This window comes from Choloepus didactylus, chromosome 13, assembly GCF_015220235.1.
Source record: "Choloepus didactylus isolate mChoDid1 chromosome 13, mChoDid1.pri, whole genome shotgun sequence".
Taxonomy (NCBI): Eukaryota; Metazoa; Chordata; class Mammalia; order Pilosa; family Megalonychidae; genus Choloepus; species Choloepus didactylus.
In genome coordinates this window covers 15,515,239-15,532,965 of record NC_051319.1, presented here as the reverse complement: position 1 = coordinate 15,532,965, position 17,727 = coordinate 15,515,239, and the positions used below count along the sequence as shown (strand labels likewise).

Here is a 17,727-nt window from a genome sequence, read left to right as displayed (position 1 = left end):
TAGACTGGCTGATTGAGCTTTGTACTCCCAAGAAATCCTGAGTTTTATTTTTTCAGGTCATAGATATGAGTTAAGAGGGCCTGCAGTGTGAGTTTTTGTCTGTGCTCTGTCATACCCTGACCTCAATGCACTTCATTTTCCTCATCTGAGGAAGTTGGACTGAAGTCTAAGGCTGCTTCTATCTCTGAAATGTCTTTGAGTCTAAGGCTCTTGTGTCCAATAGGGCAAGTTTCTATGTTGGCAAATGCACATTATCATAACCAGTCGTCCCCTCTACTGGTAGAAAGAGAGATTAATTTTGGCCAACACTGCATCTTAGAGGTAGCGTATTGTACTTGTTCCACTGCTTGGAACTTTCTTACACAGGAGAATGAATTCAACCTTTATAGGAAGGCATTTAGTTTTTCCGAATCCTCATATATGAACCTTTTAGAATCAGCATGTTTTGGTGAAAAATGCATAGAGCTTGGTGGGGGCAGGGGGAGAAGACAGATCAGCCATGTGACTGGCCTAAAATGAGGTAAGTAAATACTGATCGATCCTAGAACTAGAATTCAGGTCTCTACACTGAGGTTAGCAGTCTTTCCATAGCCCCATGATTCATTCATTCATTCATTTTCCTAAATATTTTTCTTAAATCTATATATTTTCTGTTTTGAAAAGTTATGAAAATCTCCCTCCCATTTTGTTCCTCAGCTACTCAGTTCCCCAATCGTGGAGGCAATCAATGCTGTCAGTTTTGTATATATCCTTCCAAAAGTCCTTTATACATATACAAGCATATATGCATATAGAAATTCCCTTCTTCTCTTTTCATAGAGATGAAAGCATACTCTTCACACTGCTTTGTACTTCGTGAATTTTTAACTTAACATTTGAAACTGTTCTACATATTTACATAAAGCATATTCTCATTAATTTTTTTATTGAGGCAATATTCGTGTTTAGCAATATTAAAGTATACAATTCAGTGACTTTTAGTACATTCACAATGTTGTGCAATCCTCACCACTATCTAATTCTAGAACATTTTCATCTACCCCGAAGGAAACTCCATATCCATTAAACATCCACTCACTGTCTCCTTACCCCTAGCAAATAGCAACCACCATTTCTGTCACTATGGATTTGCCTGTTCTGGGTATTTCACATAGGTGGAAAATGTTGTCGTATCTAAGAAACCGTCATCTAATCTAAGGTCACAAAGATTTACATCTATGTTTTCTTCTAAGAGTTTGATAGTTTTCACTCCTACATTTTGGTTTTTGAACCATTTTGAATCAATTTTTATACATGTTAAGGTAGGAGTCAAAATTTGTTCTTTCCCATATGATATCCTGTTGTCCCAGAATAATCTTTCGTTTTGTTTTGTTTTTCTACATGCTGTAGTTTAAGTTTAATTTTTCACTCATTGGTATTATATGAACAAAATTTAATTTAAGTGCCACATGCCTATTTACTTTGTTAAACAGTTGCATAAAAGCCCACAGAATGGAGATGCTTTAATTTACTTGACAATGCTGGACATTGTGTGTAGTTTTTTTTCTAAGTTAATTTTATTGAGATTGTTCACATACCATACAATTATCCAAAGATCCAAAGCGCACAATCAGTTGCCCACGGTACCATCATACAGCTGTGCATCCATCACCACAATTATTTTTTTCAATTTTTAGAATATTTTCATTACTCCAGAAAAGAAATAAAGACAAAAAAAGAAAACTCAAATCCTCCCATACTCCTAACCAACCCCCTCCATTATTGACTCATAGTATTGGTATAGTACATTTGTTACTATTGATGAAACAATGTTAAAATACTGCTAACTGTAGTACATAGTTTGCAATAGGTATATATTTTTTCCCTATTTATCCCTCTATTACTAACTTCTAGTTATAGTGTCATACATTTGTTCTAGTTCATGAAAGAGATTTCTAATATTTGTACAGTTAATCATGGAGATTATCCACCACAAGATTCACTGTTTTATACATTCTCATCTTTTAACCTCCAACTTTCCTTCTGGTGACATATGTGACTCTAAGCTTCCCCTTTTTACCACATTCACATTCCATTCAGCACTGTTAGTTATTCTCACAGTAACGTGGTACCATCACCTCTGTCCACTTCCAAACACTTAAGTTCAACCTAGTTGAATGTTCTGCTTATAATAAGCAACTGCTCCCCATTCTTTAGCCTCGTTCTATATCCTGGTAACTTATATTTCATGTCTATGAGTTTACATACTATAATTAGTTCATATCAGTGAGACCCTGCAATTATTTGTCCTTATGTGTCTGACTTATACCACTCAATATAGTGCCCTCAAGGTTTCTTTATCAATCTGTTTTTTTTGTAAAGACGGTTTTGTTCACCCACCATACTTTCTGTCCTAAGTAAACACTCGATGGCTTCCTGTATAGTCATATATTTATGTATTCACCACTATCACCACTGTCTATATAAGGACATCTCTATTTCTTCCACAAAGAAGGAGGAAGAGTCAAAGAAGGTAAAGAGAAAAAAGTGAAAGAAAAAGAAAGAGAAAAAAAAATGACAGCTAGAAAGCAACAAAGGAAAGATAGAGTTAACCTAAAGTAGAATAAAAGAGTTAGACAACATCATCAACACCGAGAGTCCCATACCCCTCCTCCCTCCTTTATGACCCCCATTTAAAGGCATTTAGCTTTGGTATATTGCCTTTGTTACATTAAAGGACGCATAATACATATTTCTGTTAACTGTAGTCTCTAGTTTGTATTGGTTGTATTTTTTTCCCCAATACCAACCCTATTTTAACACCTTAATTCATTCATTGTCATTCATTTGTTCTCCCTTCTGTAAAAAAAATATTTGTACATTTTATTACAATTGTTGAGCACTCTAGGTTTCACTGAGTTATATAGTCCCAGTCCTTATCTTTCCTCTTCTGGTGTCCCACATGCTCCTAACCTTCCTCAGAGTCATCTTTGTTCATCAGATACTCAGGGTCATCTTTGTTCAGTGTACTTACTGAACAAAATTGTGTTCCAAACCTCTCACTCCTGTCTTTTTTTATCTGTCTGTAGTGCTCCCTTAAGTATTTCCTGTAGCACAGGTTTCTTCACAAACTCAGTCGTCGTCTGTTTGTCAGAGAATATTTTAAACTCTCCCTCATATTTGAAGGACAGTTTTGCTGGATATAGGATTCTTGGTTGGCAGTTTTTCAGTATCTTAAATATATCACACCACTCCTTCTTGCTTCCTTGGTTTCTACTGAGAAATCCACACATAGTCTTATCAAGCTTCCTTTGTATGTGATGGATTGCTTTTCTCTTCTTGCTTTCAGAATTCTCTCTTTGTCTTTGACATTTGATAATCTGATTATTAAGTATCTTGGCATAGGCCTATTCAGACCTATTCTGTTTGGGGTATGCTGTGCTTCTTGGATCTGTAATTTTATGTCTTTCATAAAAGATGGGAAATTTTCATTTGATTATTTCCTCTATTATTGCTTCTGCCCCTTTTCCCTTCTCTTCTCCTTCTGGGACACCCATGGCACATACATTCATCCGCTTCATGTTGTCATTCAATTCCCTGAGACATTGCTCATATTTTTCCATCTTTTTCCCTATCTGTTCTTTTGTGTGTGGTATTTCAGTTTCTTGTTCTCCAGTTCCTGAGTGTTTTCTTCTGCCTCTTGAGATCTGCTGTTGTATGTCTCTATTGTGTCTTTCATCTCTTGTGTTGTGCCTTTCATTTTCATAGATTCTGCCGGTTGTTTTTTCAAACTTTTGATTTCTACCTTATGTTGACCCAGTGTTTACTGTATAGCCTTCATCTCTTTTGTTAACTCTTCCCTGAACTTGTTGATTTGGTTTTTGATTTTCTTTGAAAATCTTTAATAGATTGTTTCATTAAAGTGAAACAATATCTCAGTTGTATCTTGATTGAGGTGTAAGCTTTTTCCTTTGACTGGGCCATATCGTCATTTTTCCTAGTAGAGATTGTAGTTTTCTGTTGTCTAGGCATCTGGTTTCCTTGGTTACCTCAGTCAGATTTTCCCAGACCAGAACGGGTTATATTCAGGGTGTATCTTAGAGAAATGACGGACATTCCTGTGAGGTTTCCAGTCACTGTGCTTTTCCTAGCCTGTCACTCTTGACTGGTGTAAGGAGATGGGCGACTTCCATTTCTGTTTTGGCTGTTTTCCCCCAGGCTCTGGGGTCTGGTTCTGAAGGGAAATCTGGGCCCTACTTCCTTACTCTTAGGGAAGATACACCACCTAGGGAGTTATAATTTCCATTTGAATTGACTCTCTGACTTTGTTATCTCCACCCCTGTGTGGGTGAGAGTGCTGCAAACTGAAAATGGCTGAGGCTCTCTCCACTGAAAATGGCTACGGCTCTTTCCTCTGAGCCCCTCAGGTTAAGAGAGAGAAAAAGGTACAGAAAGCCCCCTTTTAGAGCCAGTACACGGCCCCTCAGTTTCACTCGTCGGACAGAGGTAACACCTGGTCTTCTGGGCTCCCTCTCCCAGGACAGATAAGTCTTCTGGTTCTTTAAGGTCAGTAGTCACTAAAAGCCTTTGTCTGCTTGTTGGAGGTTTGTAGCTTGTATTCAGCAGTTCACATTTGTTAATTAAAACCCCAGTTGGAGCTCCGTTGAGCTATATTCACTTTCTGGGAGAGTGCTGCTGTCTACCACAGTGAAGTTTTGCAGCTAAGCCTGCTGTGGGGGAAGGGGGTTCCCAGTACATTTCTGCAGTTTTTACTTACAGATTTTATGCTGCAATCTCAGGCATTCCTCCCGATCCAGGTTAGTGTACGATGTGTGGACAGTCACGGTTGTCCCCCAGCAGTTATTCCAGATTATTTACTAGTTGCTCCTGGTTGTTCATTAATTGTTCCAGGGGACCAACTAAATTCCACTCCTCTCTATGCGGCCATCTTGCCATCCCCCTCCCAGACCAATCTTTTGAAGAGACTATTTTTTCCGCTTTGAATGGTTTGACACCCTTGCTGAAAATCAATTGACCATGGACATTTATTATTTCTGACTCTCAGTTGTATCCCATTCTTTATGTCTATCCTTAAGCCAGTTTCACACTATCTGGATTACTGTAACTTTGTTGTAGGTTTTGAGATTGGGAATTGTGAGTCCTCCCACTTTGTTTTGTTTTTTAAAGATTGTTGGCTATTCTGTATATCTTACATTTTCATATGAATTTAGTATCAACTTGTCCATTTCTTTAAAAAAAGGAAGTTCTAATTTTGATAAGAATTTCATTGAATCTGCAGATCAATTTGAGGAATATTTACATCTTTACAGTATTAAGTCTCCAATCCATATACATGGGATGTTGTTTCATTTATTTAGGTACTCTTCAATTTCTTTCAACAATTTTTTGTAGGTGTACAAGCCTTGCACTTCTTTGGTTAAATTTATTCCCAAATATTCTATTCTTTTTTACTCTCTTATAAATAGAATTGCTTTTTTAAAGTTCATTTTCAAATTGTCATTGCTGGTGTATGGAAAAAACAACTGATTTTTGTATATTGATCTTGCATCCTGTAACCTTGCTGAACTCATTTATTGACTCTAATGGTGTTTTTATGTATTCTTTAGGTTTTTTTGTGTACAAGATCATGTCATCTGCATATAGAGGTAGTTTTACTTCTTCTTTTCAAATCTGGATGACATTTATTTTATTTTCTTGCATAATTGCCCTGACTAGGACCTCTAGTGCAATGTTAAATAGAATTTGCAGGAGCAGACATCTTTGTTCCTGATCTTAGGGGAAGAGCTTTCAGTCTATCACCATTAAGTATGATACATTATTCATTCTTTCATTCAACAAATATTTATTGAGCAAGTATTTATGCCCGGCATTGTGCTAGACTATTGGATTATAGCGGTAAACAAAGCAGAAAAGGAGCCTGCTTTCCTGGTGCTTATAATCAATTGGGGACAAGGGGAAGGAAATAAACACAAATGGATAAATACAGTGAATTCACATGTTGATAAATATAGGGCATAAAATAAATTTGGGTACAGTGATAGTGACTCAAAGTTGAGGCCTGAATGAAGAGAAGGAGTCAGCCATGAGAAGATCCTGGGAGAGAAAGTTTAACACAGAGGGGAGGAGCAACAAAAGCTAAGGCCCTGAGGCTGGAATGAGCTTGTTCTAAGAACCTAGAGAAGGCCAGTGAGGCTGGAGCTGAGTGAATGGGTAGGAGAAGCATGTGATGAGCTCAGGGAGGGAGGCAGGGTCTCCTTGTGCTAATGCTGCCTGCTCATGATAAAATATTAAAATTTCAACTCTCCTCATCTCTCTTTTCATAATACTACTACATTAAAGGCTATTATATATCTATCTTTCTGATCTAGGGATATTCTAAATGTGTATCTTTTAAGAAACTACTATAAAATGCCATGTGGCATTCTTTGCATACATATAATTACAGTTAGAATTACATTTTTATTTCCCTTTTTTTAAATGAGTAAACTTGTTTAAAATTGTCTCTAGGAAATGCATTAATGTTTCAAATATAAAAGATTCGAAAAGAGATATATAGTAAAAAATTATCTATTCTGTCTCCCAGTCCCCTTTTTGCATATGTACCCCTCTTTATTAGTTTCTAGGTATTCTCCAGGGATACCTTATGCATAAAGCAAATAGATTTTATATTCAATTCCCCTTGTGTAAAATTTTAAGATTTAAAAAATTAGTTTAAAAATCCTTCCGCTTTTCTACTAGAATTTGTATATTGCTTTTAGGCCCATATTCTTACAAATTAGCTTTTCACTTCAAAATATTCATTCGACTTCTGTATTCCCATAGCCTCACATATTTAAGTGTGGTTGTTGGTTCTGGCATCTGACTTCTCCATTAAATTGTCTTGCAATCTAATGTCTTTGGCATGGAGTGGCCCTCAATGTTAAACAACTAAATGAATCAATGTGTTAAGCACTTAAACACAAGAGCATTTCCTCAAAGAGCTCACTGTCTTAACTAAACTGCTTAGGGTTGACATGTAATCTCTAGTCCCATTGGTTCTCTTGAAAGAAATTAAAAAGGTTAAGGGGTAGTAAAAGCGGTAGTGCTTTATGGAAACAATTCCTTTTGGGAAAAATGTAAAGAAAAATAACTTTGGTATTCATCTGGAAACCTTGGGGACTGAGGGCCCAGTCCACCAGAACTCTATAAACCTTGACAGAGAATAGCAGCAATGAAGGATGACTCCAAGGTTTCATTCTTAAGGGACCCAAGTCACATTTAAAAAAAATCATATTGATAAACAGACAAGGCACTTTCAAGGCTTTTTCCTCACCCCTGAAGCAGAACCTTGGACAGGAAATATAGGAAGCAGGCTGTGCAGGAGCATCACAGGTAATTTGTTACTTTCTCATGTTTACTTCAAGAATGTAAGCTGGCGAAACCCACAGTGGCAGGCAGAATAGGGATTGCATACTCTAGCATGGAAAGAGGAAGGAGTTCTGGCTGAGGATGCCCTCACCCCTGCTTCTTTTCTTCATTGTCCTCAGTGCTCTGCCTTCCCATTCTTCATCACAGGCTTGCCCAAACAGGGTAAGGGATGGAAGAGAAGCACAGAGGGATTGGGGAAGGATCTATGTCGCACAGGGGTGTGTTCACAGGACCGCCTGGCAATGCCATCACAGAGCAGAGGATAAGAGGAGCACGCAGCCCAGAGGCCATAGGTGGCTCCAAAGGGAAAGTACTTGTCTTCTTCCTTTGCTCAGTTAGGGGGAGAAACAAAGGGTGCATTAGCTCCCTAGTGACAGGCAAGATGGACTCCAACAAAAACACAAGAGGGCCCTGCAGATGCCTGCTCCAGTGGGTTCTTCCATTTCACTAGCCCCAAGTGTCCTTCTCAACTATAGCCAGAGTCAAGAGGAGTTTCCCAGAAGGAAAGGAGGAGTCCGAAGGCTTATGCTGCAAATAATGAAGATATTTTAAGGAAGCCATTCCATTTTTTACATATTTTACTTCCCAAGTAATTGAAAGTGAGAAAATGTGGAAATAAGTTTGGGGCTGATTAGAATATGACCAGTTGACCTGTGGGATTTCATTGTATTTGACTTATGAGGTTTGTTGTTTCAAGAATCACTTTGAGCATAAGTGTTACTCTCTGAATTTGACCATAGACCATTTATTTATTTATTTATTTATTTTTCCTTAATCATACCACCTTGCTAAAGATTTTTTTTGCTCTCAGTTTTGCCATATTTTCTTTTTCTTTCATTTTGAAGTTTCTGTTGGATTTGTAATTTAAACAGAGGCAGGCACTAAAACAATTTCTGGCTTCTTTATTCTTTTTACAAATGGTGTCCCTTTGGTAGGTTTAGTCAGAGATTTGCATTCTTTACTAATCAACACCAAAATTAATAGACTCTTAAAACTGTCAGTGACACCAGCCAGTTCTGCAGGCTGAGTACTGAAGGACCAGGCCAGATGGCAAACCCAGGCTCCTAACACACATAATATGTGTTCTGTAGATCTTGGCTTCAGCAGCATGGGCAGCTGACCGCTTTTTAGAAGGCTTAAAGGGAGGGCACAGGTTTTCCGCTATCCATTTGTTCTTTTGTGAGGCATCTCCAGGAATAAACCCCAAGGTGGTAGGAGTGGTACTTGACTATGGTCCAAACCTGCAGTGTACAGAGCAAGCCATAGGCTGGAAATTCTGAACCTCTGGCTGGCCACCAGCCTGCTCTGAGGTTGTGTTCCAGTCATGAAGCTTCCCTCCAGGCTTTCTGGTGTGTAAGGTAATAAGGTAGAGCTGCCCATTTTTCTAATTCCTAAGTACTGTAGCAGGAGGTGTTGCACAAATACATTTTATTGAGGGTTTGAATTCATCTAGTATGCATCAAACTGGCAGGACAGAACCTTCCTTTTGTTCAACTGGATATTATCTCATCACTACTGAGGTTAGGAGAGAAATAACATTTATTGTCATATGCGTAGCAGTGGTTTAGCTAGCCCCTAAGACAGTTTATTATAAATGTAACTGAAATATTGTACTCTGAGCTTCCAAAGAGATAACAAATATATAGATTACCTGAACCTTCTTGGAGGAGGTGGGATTGTAAGAGGTTCTGTTGTGGGAACCACCTCCCCCTGTACACCCACAGGTTGGTTTTTCCCTTTTAAGCCCATGAGACTATATTGTTAGCACTTTCTGAGTCTAGAAAGAACTCACAGGATCAAATCAATTATGTGCAAGAAAATCATAAAAGCAACAATTTCTCGTCAGTTATCTTACAGAAAGAAACTCGGGGACAAGTCAGTTCCTTCACAGTACTTTGCAGACCCTTTGTCTTTGTATAGGGAATCTTAGGAGAAGTTGTTTATTGAGAGAGAATATGTTTTGATGAAGGAGAAGAGACAGTCACATATAGTAGATAAGCAGGTAACCCCTTTGAACTTTTATATGTTTCATGAAAGGACTTTCTGCGTCCATACCTATTCATTGAACATTGAAAATGGCTGTTACAATGTAATTATTTTAGATTCCGTTGTGTTTACAGGCTCTATGGTAGAAGCTTAGCATTCTTATTTTTTTCTTTGGATTCTTACTAGTGCCCTGTTTAAGTGTATTTTCCTGCTCCACCAAGCATGGTGTGGCTCTGTTGTTCAGTGCTAAGCTGAAATACTGGGTTGGAACTAGGTCGGCATTTGCCTATTTGCTGCTTCTCTACACATTACAGCTTCCTTACTTCAAATAGTATTTGAACAGACCAAGACCATGTTTTTGGCTGTCACCCAGAGTTTGGCTTCCGTTTCCCCAGTAATGTCATAAAAGTGCTCCGTCAAATAAATTCTCAGGGACTGAAAAGAACAAATTCCCTGCTCCATATGATTGTAGATAATGAAGGCAGGATTCAGCTGACCACCTGGCTAGAGGCCCACGGCTTAGGAAAACCAAATCGCAGACCATCCCTTGGCAGTGCTTTCTAGAGATCAGAGTTAATTCTCTGCCTGTGATGGATGAGCTTTCCATTTTAAAAAATTTGCACACAGCATTTATCTCCACTGGGCCTTTTGGATTGCATGAAATATTATCTTTATATTGACTTGTCTTGCTCTGTTGCCAATTAGTATATATTATGAAGTTTTAGATTTTCTTTTGAGTAAACTTCAAGGGCTAACCACGGAAAGAACCCTTCTTGGATTTGGGGAGATATATATACATATATTTTTTATATATGTGGTTTTTTGTTTTTTTTTATGTTTTAGTTGAGGGCAGTGTGTCCCAGCCTGGTTATTGTAACATGCTGTATCATTCAGGGTTCCAGCTGGAAACAGATGGCACATTCAAATTAGGATATATTAGGGAGGGTTCATTCACAAAGGGACTATTTTAAAAGGTGTGACCCTCAAAGGCAGTAGCCCAGTGGAGCTGTTACTACCAGTAGGCCAGAAGGAAGGAAAGGAAGGAGTGGTGCCAGAGCCTAGATGGAGAGAGTCGGGTAGAGAAGGCTGCCTTTAGAATGACCTTCAGTAGAGAAATACAGCTGGGTCCAGACCACTCACTTCCTAATCTCCTGCCAGGGCTCCCCACTGGCTGAACCCAGTCAGAAGGTGCAGGAGACTTTTGATTTGGTCCATGTAGCTCAGCCTCCCAGGGTAGAGAGCTGGACAGAGGAGGCAGAGAGTGGGTTTGGTGGCCAAATGGAAGGCATCTGGCACCTAAGCCAATGTGGACTTCCTATGATTTCTAGGAGAGGCATAAAAAATATATTAATAGAAAACTTTAACTTTTTAAACAGCTTTATTGTAGTTGACATACAGTAAACTGCACATTTTTAAAGTGTATGATTTGATAAGTTTTGACATATATATATATACCCGTGAAACCATCACCACCATCAAGATAGTGAACTTATCCATCATCCCCAAAATAAACTCACTGAATTTAACATTTAAGGCATTCCATATGGTTCTTTCATGAGGGCATGGAAAGCTATCATAAAATCAGACAGTAAGAGGTGCACTTCTAAAAGCATTGGGTCTGGGAAGACATGCAAAAAATAAAATTCAAGACAATGTCAACATTTATGAGAAAACTATTTAATAGTAGCTTATAATAAATTAGGAAAGCAATGTAAATTTTAAAGTCTTTATCTATTTATGGCCAAATGTTGAAAAGCAAAAGCAAACAGACAAAAAAAATCTGAATCTGCCTGGTCTGAGTAGCCAGTATTCAAGTCTGAGAAAATCAGAGATAAGATATTTAGCTAACCAGAACCATAGTTTGGTAGTCCAGGTACATTTTATGTGATGTTCATATGTACTAAAAACACTCTTGGGGCAGCCTGTTATCTCTCAAGAAAGCATATTAAAATGCAGGTGAGAGAGTGATGTGTTATTGATAACTTGCAGTTACTACTGTGACAATCATACGATACCTCATTAATTCTCCAAACAACCTCAGGAGGTAGATATTATTATTATCCTTCCTTTATAGATGAGCCTAAGTTACTGAATGAAACTTGGATGATCCTAAGATACTGAAGTTATTGAAATTCGTTAGTTCCTGAAGTTATTGTCCAAGGTTTCCAAGCTAGTACGCGAGAGAGCTGGGATTTACTTCCCTGAGCTCTATACTATTCTGCTTTATGTTATAAAGCAAGTAAATCATTTGCAAACATACTTTAACAGCTATTTGTAACACATTGCTTGCTACTCACCTCAAAGTTGGTGGGGCACCAGAGAGTTGTAGCCTGAGAGAGTTGCAGAACCGGCCCTCTCAATTCGGTGTCTCCCAGAACCCTGTTTGCTCTAGGGAAATCTGCAGTGCCCAGTGCAGAATTGAATGTGAGCCCCAAGCCCCACTTCATTCAAAGATTGCCTCCCTGGCTAAGCCAAGGCCAGGGGTGGGTGAAGTTTTAGGGAAGAGAGGGACTAGGCAAGTAGGGCCCCTCAGCTAACGCGGGATGGAGAGGAACAACCTGTATGCCCCGGTGTGCCAGCAGGGGGTGCTGTGGGCCCATCAGTCCGCGAGATTGCTGCAAGGGCCACACTGGCTTTCTCGCCGGCCTTCAAGCTCGCCAAGCTTGTTCAGGTCTCACAGTCTTTGCACTTTTTACTCCTTATCCTGGATTGCGCTCCCCCCAGGTTTTTGCAGGTTTCACTCCGTCACTTTATTCAAGGTACTGCTCAAATATCTCCTCAGGAAAACTTTCTCTTGCCTATGTTAAGTATCATCTCTATCACTCTCTCCCTCCCCTCTATTTGTCTTCATCAGAACTATCACTGTCTAATATTAGATCACTAGTTCTCAAACTTTTTGGTCTTAAGACCTCTTTTTACTCCTAAAAATTATTGAGGACCCTAAAGAGGTTACATTTATGTGGGTTGTATCTACCAATATTTACTGTATTAGAAATTAAAACTGCAAAATTTCAAAATATTTTTATTCATTGAAAAACATCAATTTTATAAACATATACATGTTAACATAAATAACATGAAAAACAATTATATTTTCTGAAACAAAAAATTAAGGGAGAAGAGTGATATTGTTTTACATTTTTGCAAATCTCTTTTATTAATAGAAGATAGCTACATTGCTACTTTTGCTTCTGCATTCAATCTGTTATATGTTGTTTGGGTTGAAGTTTTTGAAAAAAATCTAGTCTCAAACAGTTTTGTAGTTGGAAGAGGGAAGACTATTTTAATAGCCTTTTCACATAACAGTGGATATTCTACTTTAATATCATAACCCAAACTCGACAAGTGGTCATTTCTTAAAGGCTGTTATATGGACCTTGTACCCGATGTTATGTGTGTGGGAGGTTCCAGGCCATGGCCAGGTGGCCGCTTGGGTTTTATTTCCCCCGGAAGGAAGAGTTTGACTTCTTGGAATTTTAGGTTCTTTTAAATAAAAAAAAAAAAAGAATCTTGGTGACACTCTTTTGAGATTATGGTTTATATAAAGTAGAATAAGAACTGTGAATCATCAGTTTAATTTGACTGTTAAATAACACTTAAAAATATCTTCAAAGATAACAGAAGCTGCTTCTAATCAGACACCTACTTCTGTGCACGTGGGAATTGGAACACTTTTATCTTGATAGAGATTCACATGTCATATTATTGCTACTTTTTGAAGTAGGAAGTGAAAACTTAAATTAATGGTTTTTAACATAGTGCTTTGATAAATATTTGTTGAAAAAATATCTGATGTTTGTAGAATGCTTTTATTTATTTTCCAAATCCTGCTTATGTACATTACCTCTTTTGATTAAATGAGTAAACTGCCTTCAGATATATCTTAAGCCAATATGGGAATAGAGTTAAAATCCAAGTCTACAGATATGACCAGTGAATTAGGCAGCCACTTTATCTGCTTGTCCAGAATATGTCAGTGACATTAATCCATTATTTTATGTTTATCTTTTTAAGATCCATACAGGTTTACAGCACCAAATAATCTGGCCTTGCCAGCCCAGCTGTGTTCCTCTGGATGAAAAACTCCTGCCCCAGCTTCTGAAAGAAGCAGGCTATACTACCCACATGGTTGGAAAATGGCACCTGGGAATGTACCGGAAAGAATGCCTTCCAACCCGCCGAGGATTTGACACCTACTTTGGTAATGAAAATGCACGTTTCCTTAACAACTCAGACTAAGTGCAGCCATCTCGTAAAACACATACAACTGTAATGAAATGAAATAACTGGAAATTTGAACACAGAGTGAATCAGTCAGCGTCACAGTGGGGCTGTTTTATAATGTTACCTCCATAAACATGGCTCTGTGCTCAGTACGTGGCTCTGTGCTCAGTACAAAGACAGTTACTGTTGCCAGGGTACTATATGCCACCTTGGACCTTGGAAGGTTTACTACCTCCTCACTAGAGACCATTCTACCCTCAGAGAACCTTATTACTAAAAGGGGATATAGGTTGATTTTTTGTTTTAATTCCTATACAAGATCATTTCCCCCACAATCACCATATTGGGGAAGATAGATTAAATAATACAATCGGGAGGGTATGTAACAAATGACCGTACAAAGGATAATAAGAAATAATAAGAAGTATTTTATGGATTGATAGCCCTATAAAAATAAATGTGAAACCTAACGTTTGTTTTTAAAATTTGCCCTCCTTAAACCTGTTATGAACTGAGTCTTAATTAACAACACATTTATCTTGCCAGCAGCTATGTATCTTTCTGACAATTCCTTTTTATATTGAGCTATCTTTCCATCTAGCTATTTAACTATCTACCAACCTCCCATCTATCTGTTCATTCACTTGCAACCTACCCTGTCCAAAAAGGAACATATACTGAAGGATTAAAAAATAAATAGAATAAAAAATTAGGGTGAATAGAAAAAGAGGAAATAGTCATATGGCACCAAATTACAAAAAAAAAAAAACCAACAAAACACAAAAACTGCATGGCTCTAGGCAGACTGTACAATCAACTCACACATTTTTAGCAAAAAAAGGAAAAGCCTGTAAGAGTCACATTATACGTAAGATAAATGGAAACCAGATGTTTAGGAAGAGTAAAGCATTTTCTGGCTCTTAGGCCTGAGAGAAATTTCTGGTTTTGGGTCCTCATAAAGGTAAGGTGGACAGAATCCTTACAAACATCATTTTAGTAATAAAATTGTTGGTTTTCTCGCAGATGTTTCTTGAGGCATTCTTTCATGTAAGCTAGGGCCAAAGCACCAAAGTGTAACTCAGTAAAAGTGATTACATGGGAGGCTAAAACAGTGTAGTAGAAGCACACAGCTCTGAAGCGCTTTGTTGAATCCAGGGTTAAAATCAAGAAGCAAGGACTTCGGGCGTGAGAGCTTGTGAGTCCCACTTCCGGGTCCTCTAGCAGACATCACTAATCAATCATGGCATTCTTTCCTGATGGACCTGGATATACCCCGGTATCTTCAAATGGCTGATAAAAATTTGATGTGAGTGTTCAGACCTCTTTGTCATCTTGGAAGTTCTATAGGAATAAACAGCCTGTACATACTAAAGGATGTATCAGTATTCTCCAGCAAGGGTGTGGACTATAGGTATTTTGAATTTTTGATTAAAAGGCAATTTATGTATTTGGAAATTCAATTGGACAGTATTGGTAGAAATGATATCATCCTTTCATGAGGATTAAGAAGTCTAACGAGGACTTAGATGAATAGAGAAGCACCCATATTCATATGGAAGTGTGATAGACAAGGAGGGCAGCTATTTGTGATGACTCAGATGTTGTTTAAAAAGCAGTCAGATGATTGTGATTATTGCACAACTCTGTGAATACTCAAAAAACCATTTAATTGTACACTTTAAATAGATGACTTGTGTGGTATATGAATTATTTATCAATGAAGCTATTAAATAAAGCAGTCAGAGATTTAGTGTTCAAGAAGTATTTTCTATTTGTTTTCCCCCAAAAGGCGTAGTCTGCCATTTTCTTTAGGCTCAGCATGTAAGTTTAGATTTGTGAATCACTGTTAAGATGAAAAGTTCTGTGCGATTGTCACATGGTTGCTTTGTATCAGTTTGGCTAAATATATGAATATTGTTCCTATTTTTGGAATCTTCCTATTTGTAATATCTTTTTAATATTTATTGTTCATACATCTTTTTTTAAAAAAAGTTTTATTCATACACCATACAATCCAACCTAAGTGTACAATCAGTGGCTCCTGGTATAATCACAAAGTTATGCATTCACCACTACAGTCAATATGAGACCATTCTCATTTCTTCCAAAGAGAAAAATCCCGTACCCCTTACATCCCCCTATTATTGACATTTAGCTTTGGTATAGTGCCTTCGTTAGAATTTTTGAAAGAATATTACAGTGTTGCTGTTAACTATAAACCTTAGTTTACATTAATTGTATTTTTCCCGTATAACATCCTATTAATCTCTTAATTAAGTGTATTTTATGTATATATTCTCCCAAATGGTACAAAAAACAGTTTGAATATACAGATAAAGAACCTAAAGTAATTTCTTCAAGCCCTAACACCCAATAATTATTAAAAGCCCCAAATGGAACCCCAGGATCCTGATTGCTTTAATCAGCCATACCATGGCTGAAATTATTTTTATAGATACATTTCTTTCTCTGTTACATATTAATTAGCAAACACGACAGATTTCTGTTTCTGTTATATATGTAGGATGGAAGATTATCATATAAAAAAAAGTTACCTTAAGACCAGGATATTAACTGTTTTCAGGACCTTGGAAAAGGAATAATTAATTAAAAATGAATTTATTTATCTTGTAAGCTGTGTAAGGCTCTCAATTATGACTATAGGGAAAGCTTATGACTAGGGAAAGGGCTAGGTTGACTTTATCATCCTCATTTTAAGGTTAAATAAGCAATTTTGTCAGGTGAGCTTATTTGTCTGGCAAGCTTATTACTTTTTAGCAGCATTATTGAGGTATAATTGATACACCTTACAGTTCACTCAAAGTGTAAGATTCAGTGTTTTTTAAATGAGTTGACAGGTGTGCCACTATCATCATAATCCAATTTTAGAACGTTTTCATCACTCCAAACAAGAAGCCCTATGCCCGTTAGCAGTCACTTTCCATTTCCCACAACCCCTATCTAGACAGCCATTAACCTACTTTCTGTCCCTATCAATGTCTGTCTTTTGTCTCTATCTATAGATTTGCCTATTCTGAACATTTCATGTAAATGCAATCACACTATCAGCTTATTTTTAACATTTTAGGGAAATAAGGAACGTTTGCTGAAACAACCGTTATTGAGAAAATCCATCCACCCACCCTTTTGTTTTTTGGGGCTTAATGGTGGGATAGGCAGCTAATAATATTTAAAGTTGGGGAGAAGTTGAGATCATTGTAGGTAGAAACATCTAATATGAGTGCTGCATTTTAGTTTGATCTTTTGGCTCTTTTATGTCTAGAGATCTTCCATTTGGAAGGGTTTGTGTCTTTCACCAGTGGGTGTCAGCATCTGACTAAAGATGAATCCTGCTAGCGCCGTTATAATAAATAACCTTGAAGCCAGTCTCAGAATGTAAATAACACTATTTGAATCCTGTGTTCATTTACATGATCACCTCAGAGTAAAAACTTGGAACAAATCACGTTAAATATATATTGTTTTTGCCATTAGATAGCGTTCAAGGACCAAATGTTATTACCTTCCCTGAATTTGAACTGATCTTTTTTTTTTTAACGTATTTACTTGGAATCACCTATATGCTTTGAGTTATATGATAGAGCTTGTGTTCTAAGACTTGAGTGAGGAATGGATTTGAAGTGTTATACAATAATATTGTAGGGCCTTCTGCTATCATATATAGAGATGTTTAGAAATGATGGTCTGATTAGCCTTGTCATTTGATTAGCCTTGTCATGGGTAATCAATTGCATTAAGCAATTAATGCTGAACATTAGTTTGTTTAACAAGTTTTATGCTATGCTGACGACTTTCATCTTCCATTCTTGTTGTAGGATATCTCCTGGGTAGTGAAGATTACTATTCCCATGAGCGTTGTACTTTAATCGAGGCCCTGAATGTCACACGATGTGCTCTTGATTTTCGAGATGGTGAAGAAGTTGCAGCAGGATATAAAAATATGTATTCAACAAACATATTTACTGAAAGGGCTGCAGCCCTAATAGCAAGTCATCCACCAGACAAGGTATGTCTTGCTTCTTTACTGATATCAAAATCTTGTTGAGATAATACTTCTTCAGATAAATACAGGAAAAGACCAGGAAAGGA

The 17,727-nt window shown here is 37.5% G+C and overlaps 1 protein-coding gene across 1 annotated transcript in view; it reads left to right on the top strand.

Moving 5' to 3' along the window:
- The window catches only part of ARSB (arylsulfatase B), a 222,527-nt gene that overhangs the window by 3,162 nt on the left and 201,638 nt on the right, over positions 1-17,727 (top strand). The window contains exons 2-3 of the mRNA XM_037800847.1: positions 13,408-13,594; positions 17,454-17,644. Of these exons, the coding sequence (XP_037656775.1) occupies positions 13,408-13,594; positions 17,454-17,644 (378 nt within the window). The remainder of the gene's footprint in view (positions 1-13,407; positions 13,595-17,453; positions 17,645-17,727) is intronic.